Source organism: Amphiprion ocellaris, chromosome 11 (genome assembly GCF_022539595.1).
Source record: "Amphiprion ocellaris isolate individual 3 ecotype Okinawa chromosome 11, ASM2253959v1, whole genome shotgun sequence".
Taxonomy (NCBI): Eukaryota; Metazoa; Chordata; class Actinopteri; family Pomacentridae; genus Amphiprion; species Amphiprion ocellaris.
This window is the reverse complement of record NC_072776.1, coordinates 405,894-427,488: the sequence shown is the minus strand read 5'-3', so window position 1 is coordinate 427,488 and position 21,595 is coordinate 405,894. Positions and strand designations below refer to the sequence as shown.

Sequence of the window (21,595 nt, the reverse complement as noted above, 5' to 3'; positions counted from 1 at the left end):
GTAACACCCCATGTTGTTTAGATTTTAATCTGTTTTAACTTGATAGTGGTGCTAAAGAAAAATTCAGGGGCTCCAAAAACATCATTTGGGGTCTTTGTTTTTCACTAGAGGTTTAATAGAAATAATGTAGAAGAGAAGAACAGTCAACATGTAAATATTGTGCCCTTTTTACTGAAATCAGAAATCAGGTTTGAGAGGCCATCAGATTTGAAATGATAAATGTTAGCTTTTCCAGCAATTGCAATTTTAACTAAAGACAACCTGAGATTATTCATCATTTACGACCGGATTTACATTAAAAAAATTCTTCAAACAGCAGAATAAGAGCTGCGTCAACAAATCATGGAATCAAACCCTCAGTGTTAACTCTGGTTATTATTCTTTTAAGCACAGTTTATATCCAGAAAAAAGCCTATTAACACATGAAGAAGTTTGGTTCTACATGGTAGTTGAACAGCGAAAACAATGAAACAGAATGCTTAATAATTTTGAATCCAAAATTCATACAATAACAAAAAATTTAAAAGAAATACAGTAAAAATCTGACATGAACGATGCCAAATAAAATACATTTTAAAAAAATGCAGGAATACTGTAATATTAAAAAACTTAAAAAAGGAGAGATGAAGAAAATGAAAGCAAATATCTTTAAAATAATGATATTTTTAGTGGATTTAAATACTGTACAAATGAAAAGCCATGAGAGACTCAACTGTGAGCAGCAGTCATGACAAAAATGATTCTACTACAGGCTGAGAAGAGAGATAAAAAAGTACTTTAGCAATAAAATAATGTGTTTTGGTTCAAAATTGTCATATAAGGGAGCAAGTTGTCAGCCAGGTAAACAAATCACCCACATTCATATATATATATATATATATATATATATATATATATATATATATATATATATATATATACACACACACACATAAGCCCTTCAAGGAAATATGGTTTTACTGTGTTCAAGTGGCTTAAAACCCTTTTGCTTTATTTTGCAACACTGCTCATACCCTTATTGCCCTTATTACTGTACAGTGATCTGCACCAGAACACTGTTTCTGTTCCTCCAGTTGTTGTGCAGGTAAAGCCACACCTGTGGATGTTACCTGGGCGTTTCCTCTGCTGGCTCCTCCTTTCATTGAGTTGTAAACTGAGACACTGGAAACTCAGACCGCTTTGTTATTTACTTTGACAGCAGCCAGTTTTTTTCCTTCCAGGGAGTAAAAATGAAATAAGCTTCCAGCTGCAGGTAGTTTATCACCTCGGTGGACTTCTGTACCTGCAGCACATGACTCGCTATGGAGAGACAAATGAGAGGAAATGCTGCTCAGCCTGTGGCCGCTTCTAATGACAGCGACAGGTAAGCTCTGTGTGAACCATGGTGTTATTTAACTGCTTCTTTTATCGTTGATGAGCTCATATTCACAGCATCTACATTAGTTTTAACTTTTTATTGTCAGATTAGAGTGTTTCCACGGTGCAGAAGACTGCTGCTTCCTCATTGGTGACCTCAGCGCTCTTCCTCTAGTTTATTCTGTTTACACTTAATGTTATACTTCACAAACCTGTAAAGCTGTCATTAAAAACATTCAGGCTTTAGGGATAAATGCTGGAGTTTATTTTTAAGTTATTTTTAAGCTTGAATTTTGCTCCTTGCTGCTAGTCCTACTTAGAAGTAATTTAACACTCACTATTCATCCAGCTGGAGCATTTGATCACCCTGCTACAGAAACCCAACCTGGTGGAGGTAGTTGGAGAGTCTGTCATCACTCAATAGGAGAAGAAAGAAGGGTGGGGAGTTTGTCAACTTTATGCATTCATTTCTTGAGGACTGTCTGAATTTGTCCCTGCAGGATTGACCCCTACGGCTTTGAGAGACGCCAGGATTTTGAATCCTACAAGGAGATGATGAACGAGTACGTGGCCGTCCTCAACAGAAGGTCAATGAGATGGTCGAAGCTGCTTCAGGAGAAACCTCAGGTGGAGAAGAACTTGACAGGTACAAAAATAATAAGCACAAATTCCAAACACACCAGATTGTAGCTCTGTGTTTCTGTGGCGTAACCATGAAAGTTTCTTTGGAAGTGAAGAGATATGTGCGTAAAGGCGTGCCGAATGAGCACCGGGCCAGGATCTGGATGGCAGCTAGTGGAGCTCAGGAGCAACTGGAGAGGAAACCAGGTTATTACCAGTCTCTACTGGCCATGGAGCACGACGGGAAGCTGAAGGAAACCATTCACACAGGTCAACCCACTGCCATACACTTCTCCCCCTCACCAAAACTCACCTTCAGGCAAATCAAATCACATCACATCAAATAAAATCAAATCACATCAAATAAAATCAAATCAAATCAAATCAAATCAAATCAAATCAAATCACATCACATCACATCACATCACATCACATCACATCACATCACATCACATCACATCAAATCAAATCAAGCTTTACTGTCATTCAGCTCTACATACAACAGTAGTGCAGCAGGCCAGATGAGAGAGCGTTTCTCCGGGACCCAATTAAAGCAATTAATTTAAAAACACCCACACACCTCCCGCCTATACACACACACACACACACACACACACACACACACACACACACACACACACACACACACACACACACACACACACACACACACACACACACACACACACACACACACACACACACACACACACACACACACACACACACACACACACACACACACACACACACATCCCTGCATCCCTAAGATGTTGAAATTTACAAAATTGACAAAATTGGCAATTGAATTGTTCTAAAGTGTCCATAGCAGCAGCCTGTGATGTAAAGTGACTTTGTGTAATACTGAAAGTAAAATTATAAATACTAAAATGAGGCTCTGGTGCAGAAGTGTGTGCTCTATTTTGGTGTCACACAATCATCACTCCGTCGACTACAACTGGTTCAGAATGCAGCTGCCCGTCTGTTAACCCGCACATCCAGACACACTCACATCACCCCCATCCTCTCCACCCTCCATTGGCTCCCGGTCCATCATCGTATCGAGTTTAAAATTTTAACATTTGTTTTTAAAGCCCTTCATGGCCTAGCTCCTTTATATATATCGGAGCTTTTAACCATCCACCGCCCCAGTAGAGCCCTCCGGTCGTCCACGCAGATGGTGCTGGATGTGCCCAGGTCCTGGTATAAGCAGTGGGATGATCGATGCTTTGCTGTAGCCGCCCCTAGACTCTGGAATGCACTCCCACTGGAGCTCCGCGTTATTACCAACCTGTCGCTTTTTAAGTCTAGATTGAAAACCTATTTATTCAGACGTGCTTTCGAATCTTAGGACTGTTTTACGGTTTTTATGCTTTTATGCTTTTATGCTTTTCTTAGTTTTGTGTTTTTATGGGTTTTATGGTTTTATAGTAACCAAAAATTGCGTTGTTTTATTATTCTGTCTGGAAAGCACTTTGGTCTTCTTCTATGTTGTTGGAAAGTGCTCTACAAATAAATTTTTGATTGATTGATTGATTGATTGATTGATTGATTGATTGATATCCAGATCAGCAGTTCAACATTCTGAAAGCTTGTGAAATGAAGCTGTTCATCAATGCTTCAACTCAAATTATAGTATCATATTTTTCTCTTTTGTTGCAGATATGCACAGGACCTTTCCTGATAACATCCTCTTCCAGAACAGAGCCGAGCCGAGCCTGCAGCAGTGTCTGTACAACGTGCTGCTGGCCTACGGACACCACAACCAGACCGTGGGCTACTGCCAGGTGAAGGAAACAGAGTCAACAGCTAGCTCTCCTGACACCAAATGTAACATCTGTTTACCTAAAGAACAGGTCCAGCTGCTTCCTCATTCATTCAAATAAACATGTAGCAAATTTTCCACACGCGATCTTCAGTAACTCCTGTTTGTTCTGTCAAAGTTACGTCCATCACTGTATTTATTACTGGTAAAAATGACATAAATGCTGTTGCGGTTAGACCCAGACATCCTGTCTTCACTGTCAGTTTGAGAATACATCAGTGAAACACGTCACTGCTGCGTAAATATCCACCATAGGTTCCTCATGTGTGTTTTGGAGCCTGATTTCTTAAGTGTGCTGCAAAAAGTGGGGATTAAAGTCCATCAGCTGACTAGCGTGAATCCAACAAACTGTCTGGGAGTGAACAGTTCTACTCAGGTCAGTTCAGATGAACGCTGTCAGACTAATCTGATTCAGGTTTAAGTCATTGAGATAACTGCACAGTATTAAGCAGCCCAAGAGGTCCAGCATGGATCAGATCGATCTGCCACAGCAACCTGCAGCACTTCCTATTAAAACATGATGAATTCAAGTATATATATATATATCTATTACATACAATATATGCTACCAGCCAAACGTTTAGACACCTTCTCATTCAGTGGTTTTTATTGAATTATTTCATACATTGTAGATTAATACTGAAGACATCAGGACTATACAAGAACATAAATGGAATTATGCGGTAAACAAAAAAGTGTTAATCTTCAACATTAACCTACAATATAGAAAATAGTACAAATAAATAAAAAGCATTAGATAAGAAAGTGTGTCCAAACTGCTGACTGTGTGTATATAGTATATTTTGTAGAACATAAAATGTCCTGCATAGGTTCTATAACAGCTTCCTGGGTTTACTTCTGTATTTACTGACCTTACTAATTCCCTAAAATAACAATATGATTACTAAACATATCTAAGTTCAGAGGCTTTTTTGACATTGTATTAACTGATATATTTCTAAAATAGGGTTTCCTATCAGGGAAATGGGTTGGAGACGCATTTATAGTCTATTTTCTACACTTCTGGTCAATATCAGCTAATTTTCTGGTGCTGTTCTGTTAACTCTGTGGAGCTATTATGATTCTGTTGGGTTCATTTACTTTGAGTCTTATTTTATGTAGCATAAACCTTAATGTTTGATATCCCATGCATGTAGGTCTACATCTTATCATTTCTTTTATTTAGTCGAGTTGATCTTCTGTAAAGATCTGCTGTGTAGGACTAGATGATGATACCTGAGACCCTCAGACTCTGTGAGATGGTCCAGTGGGTGAGGACATCCTCCAGGTTATCCAGTGGACGTCCTCCTTCCTCAGTGTTTCACTGATCGGCCCATGACACCTCCAGAGGGTTCAGCAGTGAGTCCCAGGTTCACCTCCTAGATGCTGTCTGCTCACCCGAAGGTCCAGGTGGAGTCCTTTCTCTTCATCCACAGCCACTGACTTCCCTTTTCAGCGGCTCTGGAGAGGTCCTTGATCTCCTGCCGGTGGACCTTCCCATGAACTCCCATCTCCTGGAGAGGCTACGAATCCTCTGCAGCCTACTTCTACTGGTCGGACCCTCACCTTCCAGCCTCGCTGTTCTGCATCGGCTCCATATATCTCAGCTTCTCGCGCTCATAGACCTCCTCTACTGAGCTCTCCCAGGACACTGTGAGCTCCATGATGTAGATGTAAGCTAAGCTGATCATAGCAGCAGGTCTGGTCACAGGTTGGTGGATGTGATCTCAGGTGGAAACAGAGCTTTTGGTCCATGTCTACCAGCATCCTCCAATTACTCTTTGGACTGATGCTGGTACTTAAATTGGTTATTTTAGTGGCACGCCAGAGAGTCTGTGGTAAAATCTTGACTGTCTCATGGGGTCACACTTACAGCAGCTCTGGTTAAACAACAAGTCTGACAATTAGCAGACACTGAATTTGTCTAATGGAACCAAATAAACCGTAAAATATGTCAGACTAACCAGAAACAAGCCTGGTGTATTCTATGAAATCACTGATCCCACATCCTGTGTCTGTTCCAGGGGATGAACTTCATTGCGGGCTACCTCATCATCATCACCAAAGATGAAGAGAAAGCCTTCTGGCTCATGGACGCCTTGTTGGACAGAATACTTCCAGGTAAAGTTTGTTGAATGTTCACACACTGAAGCAGACTAATGACCTGATGTCTGACAGTCTACAGACATTCCATCTGTACTTCACATTAACGGGTTTGCAGACAAATGGCCAGAACGTCATCAAGGTTGTTATGAATTCAAACAAAGATGTGACATTCTTACTGGTAGATGGACTGCTGACCATACAGGGATTAAGAATATGGGACCGTGTTTAAAAAGTTGGTCTCCTCTTTTCCCTATGTTCTATCTCAGCTCATTCTTCCATTGTCTGGTTCTACTTCCTGTATTTGGTTCAAAGGTCTGAACCCTTTAAATCATTACCTTCAAACTAAGTGGTGGTGCAATGGTTAAGTTTCTGGGCTACTGATCCGAAGGTCAGAGGTTCAAACCCCGATGCGTCCACTGTCGGGCCCTTAACCCTTCCTGCTCCAGGGGTGCTGTACTGTGGCTGACCCTGCGAAAATCAGAATTTCCCCTCGTGGGATTAATAAGGGATAATAAGACCACCTCCTTCTGTCAGACCACAGTTCGGCCATTTGGTTTGGACTGTGGTCTGGTGAATGATTCATGGCTGTTATTATTTTGGTTTGTCTGGATCAAACAAGTTCTGTGTGGCACTAAATCTGTGATACTGCAGACTACTACAGCCCGGCCATGATGGGGCTGAAGACTGACCAGGAGGTCCTTGGGGAGCTGGTGAAAACCAAAGCTCCTGCAGTAGGACAGCTGATGGCCCAGTATCCCAGCATCTGGACGCTGGTGGTGTCGCGCTGGTTCATCTGCCTCTACATTGACATACTCCCGATTGAGGTGAGGAAAAGTTATTGTTTAGTAGTTCAGACACATGAGGAGCCCATAGCTTTCATTCAATCTTCTTGTTTCCTTGCAGACCGTCCTGCGGGTCTGGGATTGTCTCTTCTACGAGGGTTCCAAGGTCCTTTTCCGTGTTGCTCTGACTCTCATCATTCATCACCAGACGGAGATCCTGAGAGCTCGATCTTTGCCTGATGTGTGCGAATGCTTCAAGCAGATCACCTGTGGAGCTTTCACTCTGGACTGCCACACCTTCATGCAGGTGAGCTTAGCAGGGACAGTCAGAGGAAACTGGTAGGGAAACAGTGGCTGTTAGATGGGCTGCATTTTCCTTCTAGATTCAATTAATACAACAAACTGTTCCCATTAAAGTAGAAAGACGATGGACTAGAGCACCTCGTTTACGGGCTTCAGAACAAGTGTTTCCTTCACTGGCCTTTGCAAAAAGATTCACTTTACTGAGACAAACACCAGAGGAGAAAGAGGTGCTTCTTTAACAATCAAAACTAGAGTGTGTATTCTGAATATGAGGAGAATGAAGGACTCTATTGGAACTCAGGTTCAGCTTTAAGTGATGTTCTATCCAACTCTTTTTTTGCAGAAGATCTTTACAGAACCTGGGAGCCTGTCGATGACAACTATTGATAAACTGAGAGAGAAATGCAGACAACAAATCCTGAATGAGGAATCAGGTCAACCATGAAGCTCAGGATCCAGCGTCCTCCTATCTGCGTTGGGTTTTTAAAACTAAGGACTTTTAGGCAGTAAAAGAAGAACATGGTACAACCAAGATGTATCACTGGTGGCTGGATGTAGATGATGAAGGGTTGCTAAAGTTTTTGAGCCTTTTCTGTTGCTTCTGTTTCTCACAATAACTTTGCTGCTGTAGATACAGGAAGTGCTTCAGGACCGTCACTCCTGATGCTTCGCACAAACTATTTAAGTCTGCAATGTTTTTTTAATTACATGCACTTTAGCCATCAGAATATGAGAGTGATCTCTGGAGAATAATAATCATTCCTGCTTTGTCGCTGTGCTTGATATTAACTGTCCTCTGGAAAGGGGAATTTAAGAAGTAAAATAGAACAGCCAGACTTTGGTGTGGTGATTTACAGAACTCAAACTTGTTCACCTTTTGTCTGTAAACAAAAGCGCGATAATTTCCCTAATCTGTTTCCTTTGATTGAGTTGATCTCAGAACTGCCTCAGCCAAACAAAGGTAAGAAGTGGTCATTTCAGTGTTACGTGAGAGTCTTAAACAATAGTTCATTCTGGAGCTCCAAACCCGTGGCTGGATAAAGTTAAAGTTAGAAATCCCAAATAAATTGACCCTTTAGAAGCTCCTGATTTCTGAGCTCACACTAAAGAAGCTGTTTATTCCCAGCGATAAATAACTATTTATGGTAGGAAAGAACTGGAGGCTTCTGAACAACTTCAGATTTATAAACTCTTATTTAAAGAATAATAAACTGAGCACAATTAAGTGTAACAACTGAATGAACAAGGCTCCCAAACTCCTGCATGGAGGAAAAACACCCAGACTGAGACTGACTGTCATGTTGTGCGTTGTTGTAATTGCTGTGCATTTCCTCGTATTGATTTTGCATCTCTGAGGATGTTTTGCATCTCCAGTCGCCCCACCTCTGCAAATCCAGAACACAGACTGATGTAAACACAAGGTGTGGCCAGTAAACAGTGAAGACTGATGTTGTAATTCAGCTGTAGTTTACATCTACAGTTTCCTGACTTCCTCCAACTACACCCTTTGCATTCTTGTCTGACTGATCAAAGCAGTGCAGTGCAGTTCTTCTTCACCTCCTACCTTCTTTCTCACTTCTAAAACAGACTCAAAATTGGTTTGTTTGATCGCAGAACTGATTTCAGGAAAAAAAAAATCTGTGTGATCAAGTGAATAGTAAGAGGGGTCAAGTATTACAATTCGTTTCTCTGCCAAAAGAGAGCGCCGAGTACTGCAGCATTGTCCTGATGGAGAATCAAACCATTTTCACACAGCCGAGGTTTTCTCTGATTCTTTCTAGCAAAGCCTCCATAATCTCCTTGTAAAAGTCATGTACTGGTGGGGAAAGAGACTGAAATCTAAGTTTTCTTTATTAAAACTACAGCATTAATCTCACTATTTGGGTCAATGTATAACTGCAGGACTTTTTGTATCATAGTCGACATTTTAGCTGTTTTCAGGCCTAAAACCAACTTGACTGCCTATAACCAAACACTACATGACATTTTAGAGAAAGATTCTTCTAAATATTATATATACAACTGAGTAAAATTGAAATTGAAAGTTATTTCTAAAGATATTGTAGTAAACCTGTTGACATGCAATGATATTTTTGTAAAACCCAAACAGAAAAAAATAAGCAAACAAAAACTAAAATTGATGTTGAATTTTTGCAGCAGGGATTTATTAACACACTTCCTGGAGATGTGTTTTTGGAATGGGGAACTAAGTGGAAAGGGATTTAACTTATTTTCCAAATAAAATGTGATATATTGCCCAAAAAGAAATATCTGTCATGATTATCTCAACTGAATAAAAGAACACAATCCAAACTATTTCTGAATCAACTCATTTTATTATTGTTTAGCTCATTAGAAGGTGGTTGGTATTAAATTCAGACGCTTATTTAGTTGTATTCTTGTTGTAAACATGCCTCTAGCAGCAGACCCTCTGTGCCTGAAGGCAGCTTTAACAGTCAAACACCATGTGTCTAACTTTCTCCCATCTTTGCTGACATATGTTCCAGCTACGGCACCTTTATTCAAACCTAAAAATACAAAACTGCAGTTTAACTCTTCAGAAATGCAAACATTTGTTCAGATTCTTCATACAACAATGTTGGAATTTAGTCTTTGATGATATTCAGCAGCATAATTATCTTCCAATAATGAACCTCTGCCTCTGAAGAGTCCAAACAAATAAAACCCAGGAACAGGTTTGACTGCCGACAGACTGCATGAAGGCAAAACAAGGAGTCAAGCAGCCTCAGTGGTTCACTTTTATTGGCCTCTCCTTCAAAAAACAGTTCAAACAAATCCATTAAAACCTTATTAAATCACTATATGGATATTAAGATGAGGGAGGAAAAATGAACACAAAAAAACATAAATATCTGTACTTTCTCCTACTACACCAAACAGAGTGTATTTCTGGTAGTAACAGCACATGAAGGCATGTGAGACACAAAGAAAATGTCTGATAATTGGCAGCACAGAGTCAGAGTGAGAGCGAGTCCCTGTGTGATTCTGACTTTACTTGAACTCCATCTACGTTACAGCTGGAAAGGCACTGATCAACACTGACTGGAGCATTCTGGACATTTTTCTTGACATTACTCGGGGGCTGCTTCTCAGGACGTCAGCCTTTCCCTTCAGCAAAAAAAAATCCCAAATACGCAGAACAAACAAACAAACACTGACCATTCCTACGGTGATGTCCTGAGCTTCTTCATCTAAACCAATAGTGCCGTTTTACAGATTGTTTCAGCAAATCCTGGTGTCTGTGTGTTAAACGTAACAGCAGAATCCACAGGAGTGTCTATCGTCACTGTGGGAAAATCACTCGAGTTACATGAGAAGATCAATAATAGAGCTGCTTCCTAAAAGTCTCAGTCATCCCAGTTTTGATTGGTTGGTTTCAGAACACACAGTCAGTCAGATTATCCTTCACACAGCCGGTACCTGCAGCTACTGGACAGTAACTAGATTGGATCGGGCTGGAAATCCAAAGCTTGTGATCATTTCAGAAAGTAAAAGACCCTAAAAGCTGACATGGAAAGACAATTTGTCAGGGTTCTTATGCTAGTTTAACCCTTCTGTTGTCCTCATTTACGGCACCAAAAAATATAGTTTCCTTGTCTGAAAAAAATCCCAAAATTCAAGAAAAAAATTCCCCAAATTTCTGAAAATTTGCAAAACCTTCAGGAAGAAAACTCCAATAATTTCTTAAGTTTCCCTTAAAAGTTTTATTTTTTTTAAAAATCCCCCCAAATTCTCAAAAAATGAGTAAAAATCTTCAAAAAAATCCTAAAAATATGTAAAGTTACTACATATATATCAGTAAAACTTCTAATATTTTCTTTAAGAACATTTAGATTTTTTTTCTGAATGTTCTTAACATTTTTAACATTTCTTTTTTCCACCAAAAAATGTTCAAAGATTTCCCAAAATGTTGAAAATGTGGACATCAGAAGTTTCACTGTGAAAATGTATTTTTTCCACATTTTCAAACTTTAAAACGGATCAGTTTGACCTGCAGGACGACACGAGGGTTAAAAACTAGACATTTATTGAATGCTCTGCTACGGACAAACGTCGGTATAAATAAAGAGCCATCTGCACCTTTGTTCAGATTTACTAACAAAATGTTGAGTGTACTTTCTCATCATTAGTGTTTCTGGTGTTGCTGCGGCTTATTTCATGCATGTGCTTGTGATAATTTCATTTTAACACCTAATTTTCAGCTCTTCACAATGTTAGCCTACTTAAAACATTCTCTCATAGCGCGGAACTCAAATTATTTCTCCGATAACTCCTTAAAAACATGGACATTCAGATAATTAAATTACTTACTAATGGAAGTGCCACGATTATTCCACTAATGGCTCTTTAACAGCTACTCGTTTACTAGTAAAATCTTTCCTCGAGATCAGCCCTAAAGACCAACCAAAGTCTATATAGTGAATATAAAGCTACAGTCAAGCATTGAGCCTGGAAGAAAACGGGGAAATCAACCTGGGCCTGGCCAAAAGTAACAGAACTCCTCAAAAACACACCTCTAAAGCTCACTAAGTAACGTCTGATGTGTTTCATCTACAGTAAAATGTTGTAGTTTAGTAGGTTGGTTATGAGTATTCAGACACATTCACTTCTTAGAGTCTCCTCCAAAAGAAAGAAAAGAAATATTTCAGTATCTCTCCACATCTCCTGACTGTAGCTTCATGTTTAGAGTCCAATCAATCTTCTCATGTAACTCTGAGCAACAAAGTGAAGAGGCTATTCCCTAAAACACCGAACTATTCCTTTAAGTGCAGTGCATAAAGTTGTGTAGCATCTAACAAAGCTCACTACTGTACCTTCAGTCTGCAGACTAAATGACTTGTGTATCTCTAAACGAGTGTTTCAGCGCTGAGCCCAGTCAAACAGATCAATTCCCAAATGAACTACTGTGGAGCTCCTTGTGCATCCTTTTCAGGATTAATGTGTTTTTTTAGTATGTTCCTTAAAATCTGCATACAATTTGGCAACAAAAAAGTCAGTTTTTACTGTCTGATGAAGTTTAACTGGCAGAAATATTCCCTTTATAAACAACGAACCTCATTTTTGGCGAGACCACTAAAAACGGTCCCCAAAAACAGGCAAGAAAAGCTAAAGTAGCAATCCCCTCAATCCCTCACAATTCCTTTCACAGAAATCATAAATAGTAGAAGAGCTTGACCCTGTGATCAACATGCATCCCTGCTCTACACGGTACCAGCAGAAGGTTCACCTCGTTTCATTACCACCTCCCATCAGAGTCCCTTTATCATGACAGAGCGATCAGTCCAGAAAGCGCAGATCAACCTCCACAGAGTGATTATGACTGAGAGTTACTGATGAGGAAAGAACAGCACACAGAGGCGGGGGGGTGGAGGAAGAAGGGAACAGCAGGGAGGAGGGTGGAGCGTTAAGTCTCAGACAGCAGAGGTTAGTTTGAGGGGTGGGACAGCGCTCTGGCCTCTGGGAATATGGAGGGACCTCAGATGGTTTGGTAGCCGGCGTGGCTCCTCTTCCTGCCGATCAGGTAGGCCAGGAGCACGATGAGGACGAGGCCCGCTAAAGCTGCTCCCACGATGATGGGGATCAGCATGTCATCTTCATCCAGCTGGCACTCCTCAGCTGAGAGACAGAGAGAACCGTGAGGAACCAGAGCAGATGATGAACTGAATCCACCTGGTGAAGGAGTGTACCTGCTCCAAACTTGTCTCCAGTCAGACCGAAGGGCTGCAGCTGCACCTGGAAGGTGTTGACGGACAGACTGGGGGCCACGCTCAGAGTCTGCTCTTCACGGCACATGTAGGAGTATCCCAGGGTTCCCCTCAGGTAGTTCAGACTGCGGTTCTGGACAAAGAAGGGTTCTACGGCAAAGACACAGCGAGGAGTGAAATGCTAGCAGGAGGAACTCTGTCTCACCCTCACCTTTCTGATAGAAAAACTCATCCAGCCTTTATCTCCTCGGGGCTGGATCATCAGGATCCCCAGCAAGAGCCTGTAAAAGCTCCAGTATACTCAGAACAGCTGCTAGGCTCCTGAGGAGAACCAACACCACATCACCCCCATCCTCCCTTCACTCCACTGGCTCCCTCCCCGTATCCTCCAGAATCCAGCACAAAATCACTCTTCTCACTCATCAGTGCATTCATGGCAACGCTCTGGAATACCTTAAAGAACTCACCTGTCACCAATCATCCAAAAGAAAGCTCCACTAATAATCACCTCCTCCTGGCCAGAACCAAGCTCTGGACCAGAGACTGAACCTTCAGAACTCCTCCCTGACCTCCTGAGAGCTCCTCAGACAGTCCATGTTTTTATAAAGAGCTTCTGTTTAACAAAGCTTTTAATTAAACGTGTCCCTGAACGTTTCGATTTTTTATTGTGATTTTATCTGATTGTTTTTATCCGTTTATATCTTTAATGAAGCACTTTGAGATTTTGCCTAAATGAAAGTGTATTACAAATAAAATGTATTATTATTATTATTATTATTATTATTATTAGGTGTAACCATTGTTTAATGTAAAAACAGATTTATATGACTGAAAAAAATGACTTAACACTCCAACCAACTAACCAAATTCCAATGCTGTATTTATAAGCTAGCATAAGATAAGATTACCCTTTATTAATCCCACGGTGGGAAATTTCTGCTGTGTTACAGCAGCAAAGACAGTGGAAACATGTAAGGAATGTGGAATAAAAGTAGAACTAAATCTATGGAAAGACTAACATTTTCTATAAAGATGCAAGCAGAGAAATTTCTGAGATGGTGGACAAAATGGGTCCACGGAGACCAGACTTACTTTAACTACTCTTCTATAAATACTGATTTTACAGGATTACCAAAAGATTGTGTCGTGAGTGTATCTTCATGGGTAGATGAGTGAGAATGACAGCTTCTTTGTTCATTTGTTTTTTGGTTCAAGAATGTATATATTTGCTTAAAATGGAATTGAAAATGAAAAGGACAGCAGCTGCTGAAAGGTCGATATCAGTGAAACGTGTCTTAGACTACTGACCGATATTATACATGGTACATGTATGTATATGTGTAATACTTGAATGCCTTGAACTGGACATGAATGTTGGACTATGTATGATCTCCCCGATTAAAATAAATCAAATTAAAGCTGCAGGTAGTGTTGGTCGGGTCCTCGCTGGTCATCGAAGTGAAGCCAGTCTACTAGGGACTGAGAGTGGATTTAGGCTGTTGGGGGCGGCATGGCTCAGTGGGTAGAGTGGCCGTCTTGTACTGGAGGGTTGCCGGTTTGATCCTGGCCTAGAGAGCCCATGTCCAGGTGTCCCTGAGCAAGACAACGAACCCCTAACTGCTCCTGATGGGTCGTGGTTAGCGCCTTGCATGGCAGCTCCCAGCATCAGTGTGTGAATGTGTGTGTGAATGGGTGAATGTGATGTATAATGTAAAGCGCTTTGGGTATTGTTTCAGGTATAGTAAAGCGCTATATAAATACAGACCATTTACGGATGTGATGAGGCCAGGACATGTGTAAACATATGCATATTTAATTTCCTTCTCTTATTATTTTAATTCCCTTTTTTGTCATTATTATTCTTGTTGATGTTAGGAATACGGTTCCCTTGTTCCTTGTTCTGTAAACATTCCTTTAACCTTGTAAAACCCATTGTTGCAAAAATACATCAGTTTAAATTTTTTGCTATTATTTTTCTGTATTTGGGTTTTTGTATGTTTTGTATAAATATATATTACTGTTATTATTATTATAATTATTTAGTTTGTTTTTTGCTTTTTTTCTATATTTTGGTCTCATGGGGTTAAAAAAAATGTTATAAATAAAAAGTTTTTAAAAAAAATCCCAACTATAGTAGACAAAATAGGTCCTACATAGACATCCCAGAATAAGCTGTTCTCATGCTTATTAATCAGACAGGAGGCCGGCAGCATGCAGCCTAAGGAGTAGAGTTCACTCACCTTTCATGTCCGGCCAGGACGCTGACAGAGACACTTCCCTCAGGTGGTACTTACTGGACGTAGTATTCTGGAGACAAACAGCAGCACCAGTACATGAGTACTACTGAACTAAAGCTGGTTTACTTCACCAGTACATGAGTACTACTGAACTAAAGCTGGTTTACTTCACCAGTACATGAGTACTACTGAACTAAAGCTGGTTTACTTCACCAGTACATGAGTACTACTGAACTAAAGCTGGTTTACTTCACCAGTACATGAGTACTACTGAACTAAAGCTGGTTTACTTCACCAGTACATGAGTACTACTGAACTAAAGCTGGTTTACTCACCAGTACATGAGTACTACTGAACTAAAGCTGGTTTACTTCACCAGTACATGAGTACTACTGAACTAAAGCTGGTTTACTCACCAGTACATGAGTACTACTGAACTAAAGCTGGTTTACTTCACCAGTACATGAGTACTACTGAACTAAAGCTGGTTTACTTCACCAGTACATGAGTACTACTGAACTAAAGCTGGTTTACTCACCAGTACATGAGTACTACTGAACTAAAGCTGGTTTACTTCACCAGTACATGAGTACTACTGAACTAAAGCTGGTTTACTTCACCAGTACATGAGTACTACTGAACTAAAGCTGGTTTACTCACCAGTACATGAGTACTACTGAACTAAAGCTGGTTTACTTCACCAGTACACGAGTACTACTGAACTAAAGCTGGTTTACTTCACCAGTACATGAGTACTACTGAACTAAAGCTGGTTTACTTCACCAGTACATGAGTACTACTGAACTAAAGCTGGTTTACTTCACCAGTACATGAGTACTACTGAACTAAAGCTGGTTTACTCACCAGTATATGAGTACTACTGAACTAAAGCTGGTTTACTTCACCAGTACATGAGTACTACTGAACTAAAGCTGGTTTACTCACCAGTACATGAGTACTACTGAACTAAAGCTGGTTTACTTCACCAGTACATGAGTACTACTGAACTAAAGCTGGTTTACTCACCAGTACATGAGTACTACTGAACTAAAGCTGGTTTACTTCACCAGTACATGAGTACTACTGAACTAAAGCTGGTTTACTCACCAGTACATGAGTACTACTGAACTAAAGCTGGTTTACTTCACCAGTACATGAGTACTACTGAACTAAAGCTGGTTTACTCACCAGTACATGAGTACTACTGAACTAAAGCTGGTTTACTTCACCAGTACATGAGTACTACTGAACTAAAGCTGGTTTACTCACCAGTACATGAGTACTACTGAACTAAAGCTGGTTTACTCACCAGTACATGAGTACTACTGAACTAAAGCTGGTTTACTTCACCAGTACATGAGTACTACTGAACTAAAGCTGGTTTACTTCACCAGTACATGAGTACTACTGAACTAAAGCTGGTTTACTCACCAGTACATGAGTACTACTGAACTAAAGCTGGTTTACTCACCAGTACATGAGTACTACTGAACTAAAGCTGGTTTACTTCAAGCTCCAGCTGCCATCTAGTGGCTTCTTCAGGAAGTGAAAAAATAAAACTGGCTGCCAATTAGGTGAGAGGACAACCAGCACATGATGCTGCTACTCACCAGAGCGAAGACAAAGGTGAGGTTGGTTTTCTCTCCGTCCGTTGTGAGCCGCAGGGTGGCGTTTTCTGCCTCACACGACCCAGAGCTCTTTGTGAAATTAGGCTGGAGGTTCACGATATCCTGCACAGTCTGCAAACAAACGATGAAACCGCTTAGCGTCACCCCTGAAAGCATCGTTAGTTTTAGCTGCACAGACAGCAGAGAAGTGGTTTCACTCAGGCACCTGATTCTGGGAGAAGGAAGTGAAGGAGATGTTGAGCTGGAGGCCCATGTAGGCCAGCAAACAGGCCGTGCCGTTGCTGCTGGCGACCAGGTAGTTTCCTCTTTCGGGTCTCTCGGGTTCCTTGTTTGGAGCAGCGGTGGTTTGAGCAGTCGTAGGAGGAGCAACGGTGGCAGAACCCTGGTGCAGGGCAGCAGCTGCAGAACATACAAAACACATCCACGGAAAAGTCAAGCACAGCAGCAAATCAATGACATAAACCAGAGGTGTCCAACATGCGGCCCATGGGCCAAAACCGGCCCTCCAGAGGGTCCAATCCGGCCCTCAAAGTGTAAAAATTCCAGAGAAGACATTAACTGCAGATTGTAAATTAGTAAAACTATAAATTGAAAATAATTTCTAGACTATGACAAGTTGTTTGGATAATAAAGTAAAATATTATATTATTGTTTTTTTGTCGTTTTATGTCTCATTTTTGGAATATTTTGTCTGTTTTTGTTCTTTTTTGTCTGACTTTGATCTCACATTTTTGTCATTTTGTGTTTCCTTTTCGGTCCGGCCCACTGGAGATCAAACTGGGCTGAATGTGGAACCAGAACTAAAATGAGTTTGACACCCCTGACATAAACAAAAATATGAGTAAAAATAACTAGAATAGAAAATAGGCAATAGTATATTTATTATGTCTTAACATCAATTAAATTTACAGCAGAAAATAAAGACGGCATGTCTCCGACAGTAGGAGAATCTAACTAGTGATCCTCTAGGAGAAGCTGTGCCGGGTTATTGGCAGCACATCTATTTTCACTGGCACGCCACAACGTCTGATATGAAATTTAAAATAATAAAACTATCCCTAAGTGAATCCCTCAGTATTTCAGAAAGCCTCTTTTCTTCATCACTATTAACTGAATTCTTACAGAAATATTATTATAATACCAAACTATCAACAACAAAATTAATTAAAGTACCAAAATAAAAGCCTTCGCAAGGCAGAAAAAAGTAAAATGCAGTTAAATAGAGTTTTAACCTTCTTGCTGTCCTTATTTACGGGCACCAAAAAATATTGTTTCCTTGTCTGAAAAGAAAAAAATTCCACAAACTTCTGAAAATTTGCAAAATCTTCAGGAAGAAAATTCCAATAATTCGTTAAAAGTTTCCTTTAAAAATTTTATTTAAAAAAAATCCCCCAAATTTGGCAAGAAAATTCTTGTAAATATTTTCAAAAAATTAGCAAAAAATCTTCCAAAAAATCCTAAGAATATCTAAAGTGATTCCATATATATCAGTAAAACTTCTAATATTTTCTTTAAGAACATTCACCTTGATTTTTATGTGAATGTTCTTGAGAAACATTTTTAACATTTCTTTTTTTTCACCAAAATGTTTCAAAGATTTCCCAAAAATGTTGAAAATGTGGACATCAGAAGTTTCACTGTGAATTTTTTCCCCCCACATTTTCAAACTTTAAAACGGGTAAATTTTGACCCACAGGACGACACGAGGGTTAATGAAGGCGGAGTCAGAAAAATGTTTTATATTTACTTGAAAAGTTACTCAAATGATGATTATCGCAGAATCAGTCACATTAATGTAGTTTAAGGCTGGTAGGATAAGTACCGTTATTTCCATTTTAAAATAATGTGCTGATTATTTTCTCAGTTTCTCATTTGCTTCATAAAACCAAGCGTTAAAAACCCAAACGTACTCAGGGTACTGCTTTACAGAAACACAGAAATCTGATCTTCTAGCATAAAAACAGACCTAATTGTTGCACATTATTTTACTGTCAGTTAATTGATTCAGGATAATGTTTACCTCTGAAATGTAATAAAAGTAGCATGAAATTAACAGCCTCCTGTTCCATCCAAACGTGTGTTTTTCTTGTTCATTTGACTGACTCTCACTGGGAGGGCTGTTTTCACACTCATCTGCCGACAAACTTCTCAGAGTTTCTCTTACATCCAAGTTAAACACACAAACATGTGACCAACATGCTGGACAGCACGTCTCACTCTTAGTATGTAACACGGCTTCATACCTACCATACCTTATCTTCTAGATAAATCAGGCAACAGTCTAAAAACCGGGGTCTTAATCTACCGTCTCTTCAGAAAATCTGACATCCTAAAGGTGTTACTAATGTCATTTTTTTTAGAGATTTACACTAAAAGGTGAAACTGTGATACAATTTTATTTAGTGTGTAATTAACAACCTTTCAGGTAAGAACTTCTAAAACTACTGTCTGTAGTGCTTGGATCAATTTTACTAATGGAAATGAACGATCAAAGGATCTCCTCCTGTGTTTTTAGTGTTAATAGTCAGACTACCAGCTGTATGCGCTACCTTAGGTTTGTTCAGGTTTATTTTCCTAATTTATATCAGATTTCTCTTGTACTAACTGGTCTTAATTGTGCAAAAACAACATGCTGACCCTGAAGTTTTATTTTTGGTTTATTTTGTCTCACAGTAATGCAATCATCCTATCTAAGTCTCATAGTCAGGGGATAATGAAGACTTAAAAATGTTCTAAACCCCACAGAACACACAGTGATTGCAGCATTTTGAAAAAAGAGGCTGAAATATGCTGAGAAGTCAGACTCTGATGACCTTATTAAATGTGCTTAAACATTACTGATTAGAACTTCAGATTTATACTTGCTGATGTTTTGGCAGTGTACATGTAGACGTCTTGAATGTTTAATGAATAAGACTGGGTGGTTTGTTTTGTTTTGCTTGCTTGTTTTTTTTCCCAAGAGGAAGAATAGTAATGAATAAAATACCCTGGATCTATTCACGTCCCTCCTATGACACACTAAAGCCCTCAGAAACAGAATGAAAAAGCTGATCAAATTCAGATCCTTTCACTAAAAAATGTAAAATATTTCTCTGTTATGTTGAATATTAAGCATTTTTTGTTTGTAGGATATCTGCAGCAGTGACATTACTGTGTGGGTCGATATATAATTACGGGACTTTTTGTATCATAGTTCACATTTCAGCTGTTTTCAGGCCTGAAATCAACCTGACCGCCTATAACTAAACACCACATGGCATTTTAGAGAAAGATTCTTCAAAATATTAGATATACAATGGAGTAAAACTGAAACTGAAAGTTATTTCTAAAGACATTGTAGTAAACCTGTTGACTACTTTATATTAAATACGTCAGAAAGCCTTGGAGTCTGGCCAGTCTTTTCGTCTGGAGGAAATGACATCATGTGGAGCAGGTCATGTGATCTGGAATTAACACACTTCTCTTTTTTCACAGAGGTGTTTTTGTAGGGGAACTTCTTTACATTAACCCTCGTGTCGTCCTGCGGGTAAAAATTGACCCATTTTAAAGTTTGGAAACGTGAAAAAAAAAACTATTTTCACAGTGAAACTTCTGATATCCACATTTTCAACATTTCTGGGAAATTTTTGAACATTTTTTGGTGGAAAAACAGAAATGTTAAACATGCTTCTGAAGAACATTCACAAAAAAAAAATCAAGCAAAATCCAACGAATTTCACTGGATTTTGGTTGATTTTTATGTGAATGTTCTTAAAGAAAATATTAGAAGTTTTACTGATATATATGGAATCACTTTAGATATTTTTAGGATTTTTTTTTGAAGATTTTTACTCATTTGTTGAAAATATTTACAAGAATTTTCTTGCTAAATTTGATGCCCGTAAATGAGGACAACAGGAGGATTAAATTGCTGGAAAACAGTACAGTTATCTGGTTAAAATGTAAAGACTGCTGGGCTGGGCTAAACCAACCAGTGTGCATAAATAAATATGGGTGATTTAAAGTGATTTTAGTGTCACAGCACAAAACATAGTTGATAAAGGAGAAAACGCGCAACAAAGCTTCAACATTTACCCTGTTTGACACTTCTGCTATATGAATAATTGATCCGCATTTAGTTCACAACACAGATTCGATCACAGTAACACACTAGAGGTACAGGAAATAACAGCTGCATTAATTTTAAAAGTTTACAGCCTTTAGCGTTAGCATAGCTGGGCTAAACTGTCCTGCTAGTTGATGGCAGGTTTGTTCTGCGACCTTCGGATTTGTTATTTCCCAAATGAAACAAACGGACCAAATACTCACCTAAGATGAGAGGTAACGTTAGTCCCAGGCACCATGACTGGACACCGCAGACCTGGGCCATGTTTCTGTTGTTGTCGGGATGAAATCTGAGCAGCAGCTAGTTAGCTTCGGTTAGCAGATGTTGTGCTAGCTAGGCTAACGTTAGCTCCGCGGCGAAAAGAAGGAAAAATGGAACTAAAGTCAAATGCAGTGATTTGGAGGAGTGATAAAGAGACGGTTTAGAACGCAGAAACCACTCTGGTTATGGGTCCCAACTTCTTGTAGCTTGTAGTTTGCAGCTGGGAGGTTTAATTGTGCTCGTCTTGAACTGACATCAGATCATGTGACTGTTCAGAAACACCCAGAAGGTCACGTGGTCAGCAGCACACAGTGATGTAAACAACAGCAGCTCGTTGGAGTCATTCCATAGGCTGTATATGGTTCATTGTGAGGAAGAGCTGCAGGATAGTCACACATTTCTGCCTTTAATGTAAAGTACACACAAACAGAGGCCTTGTTATGATATTGACACTCAGCCCAGCCCACAGATCTTTACATTTTACACTGATAATTGCACATTTTTTAGGTTACTCCAGACTTAAATGAATATAAAGTGTAAGAAAATCATTCTACTTTCCTTTCTGCACTTCACACGTGTTCCACATAATATCACAGTGAGTACAGGACAGTCTTCCTTGTGATGATTTACAACTATAATCGTACG

The 21,595-nt window shown here is 39.6% G+C and overlaps 2 protein-coding genes across 2 annotated transcripts; one reads left to right on the top strand and one right to left on the bottom strand.

The window, feature by feature from the left end:
- The first annotated feature begins 1,161 nt into the window (after positions 1 to 1,161).
- On the top strand, positions 1,162 to 7,829 carry LOC111578766 (growth hormone-regulated TBC protein 1-A-like). Its single transcript, XM_023285716.3, has 8 exons — positions 1,162 to 1,363; positions 1,857 to 2,002; positions 2,089 to 2,247; positions 3,640 to 3,764; positions 5,827 to 5,923; positions 6,560 to 6,732; positions 6,812 to 6,997; positions 7,337 to 7,829. Exons 1-8 carry the CDS (start codon positions 1,302 to 1,304, stop codon positions 7,436 to 7,438), a joined length of 1,050 nt encoding a protein of 349 aa, XP_023141484.1. The 5' UTR covers positions 1,162 to 1,301; the 3' UTR covers positions 7,439 to 7,829.
- A 1,909-nt stretch (positions 7,830 to 9,738) lies between these two features.
- lamp1b (lysosomal associated membrane protein 1b) lies at positions 9,739 to 21,221 on the bottom strand. The gene is made up of 6 exons (XM_055015272.1): positions 20,893 to 21,221; positions 16,790 to 16,983; positions 16,567 to 16,695; positions 14,960 to 15,026; positions 12,702 to 12,869; positions 9,739 to 12,630 (listed from the first exon to the last, which is right to left on the bottom strand). The coding sequence occupies exons 1-6, from the start codon at positions 20,951 to 20,953 to the stop codon at positions 12,491 to 12,493; spliced, it is 759 nt and encodes a 252-aa protein (XP_054871247.1). The 5' UTR covers positions 20,954 to 21,221; the 3' UTR covers positions 9,739 to 12,490.
- Between the last annotated feature and the right edge of the window lie 374 nt (positions 21,222 to 21,595).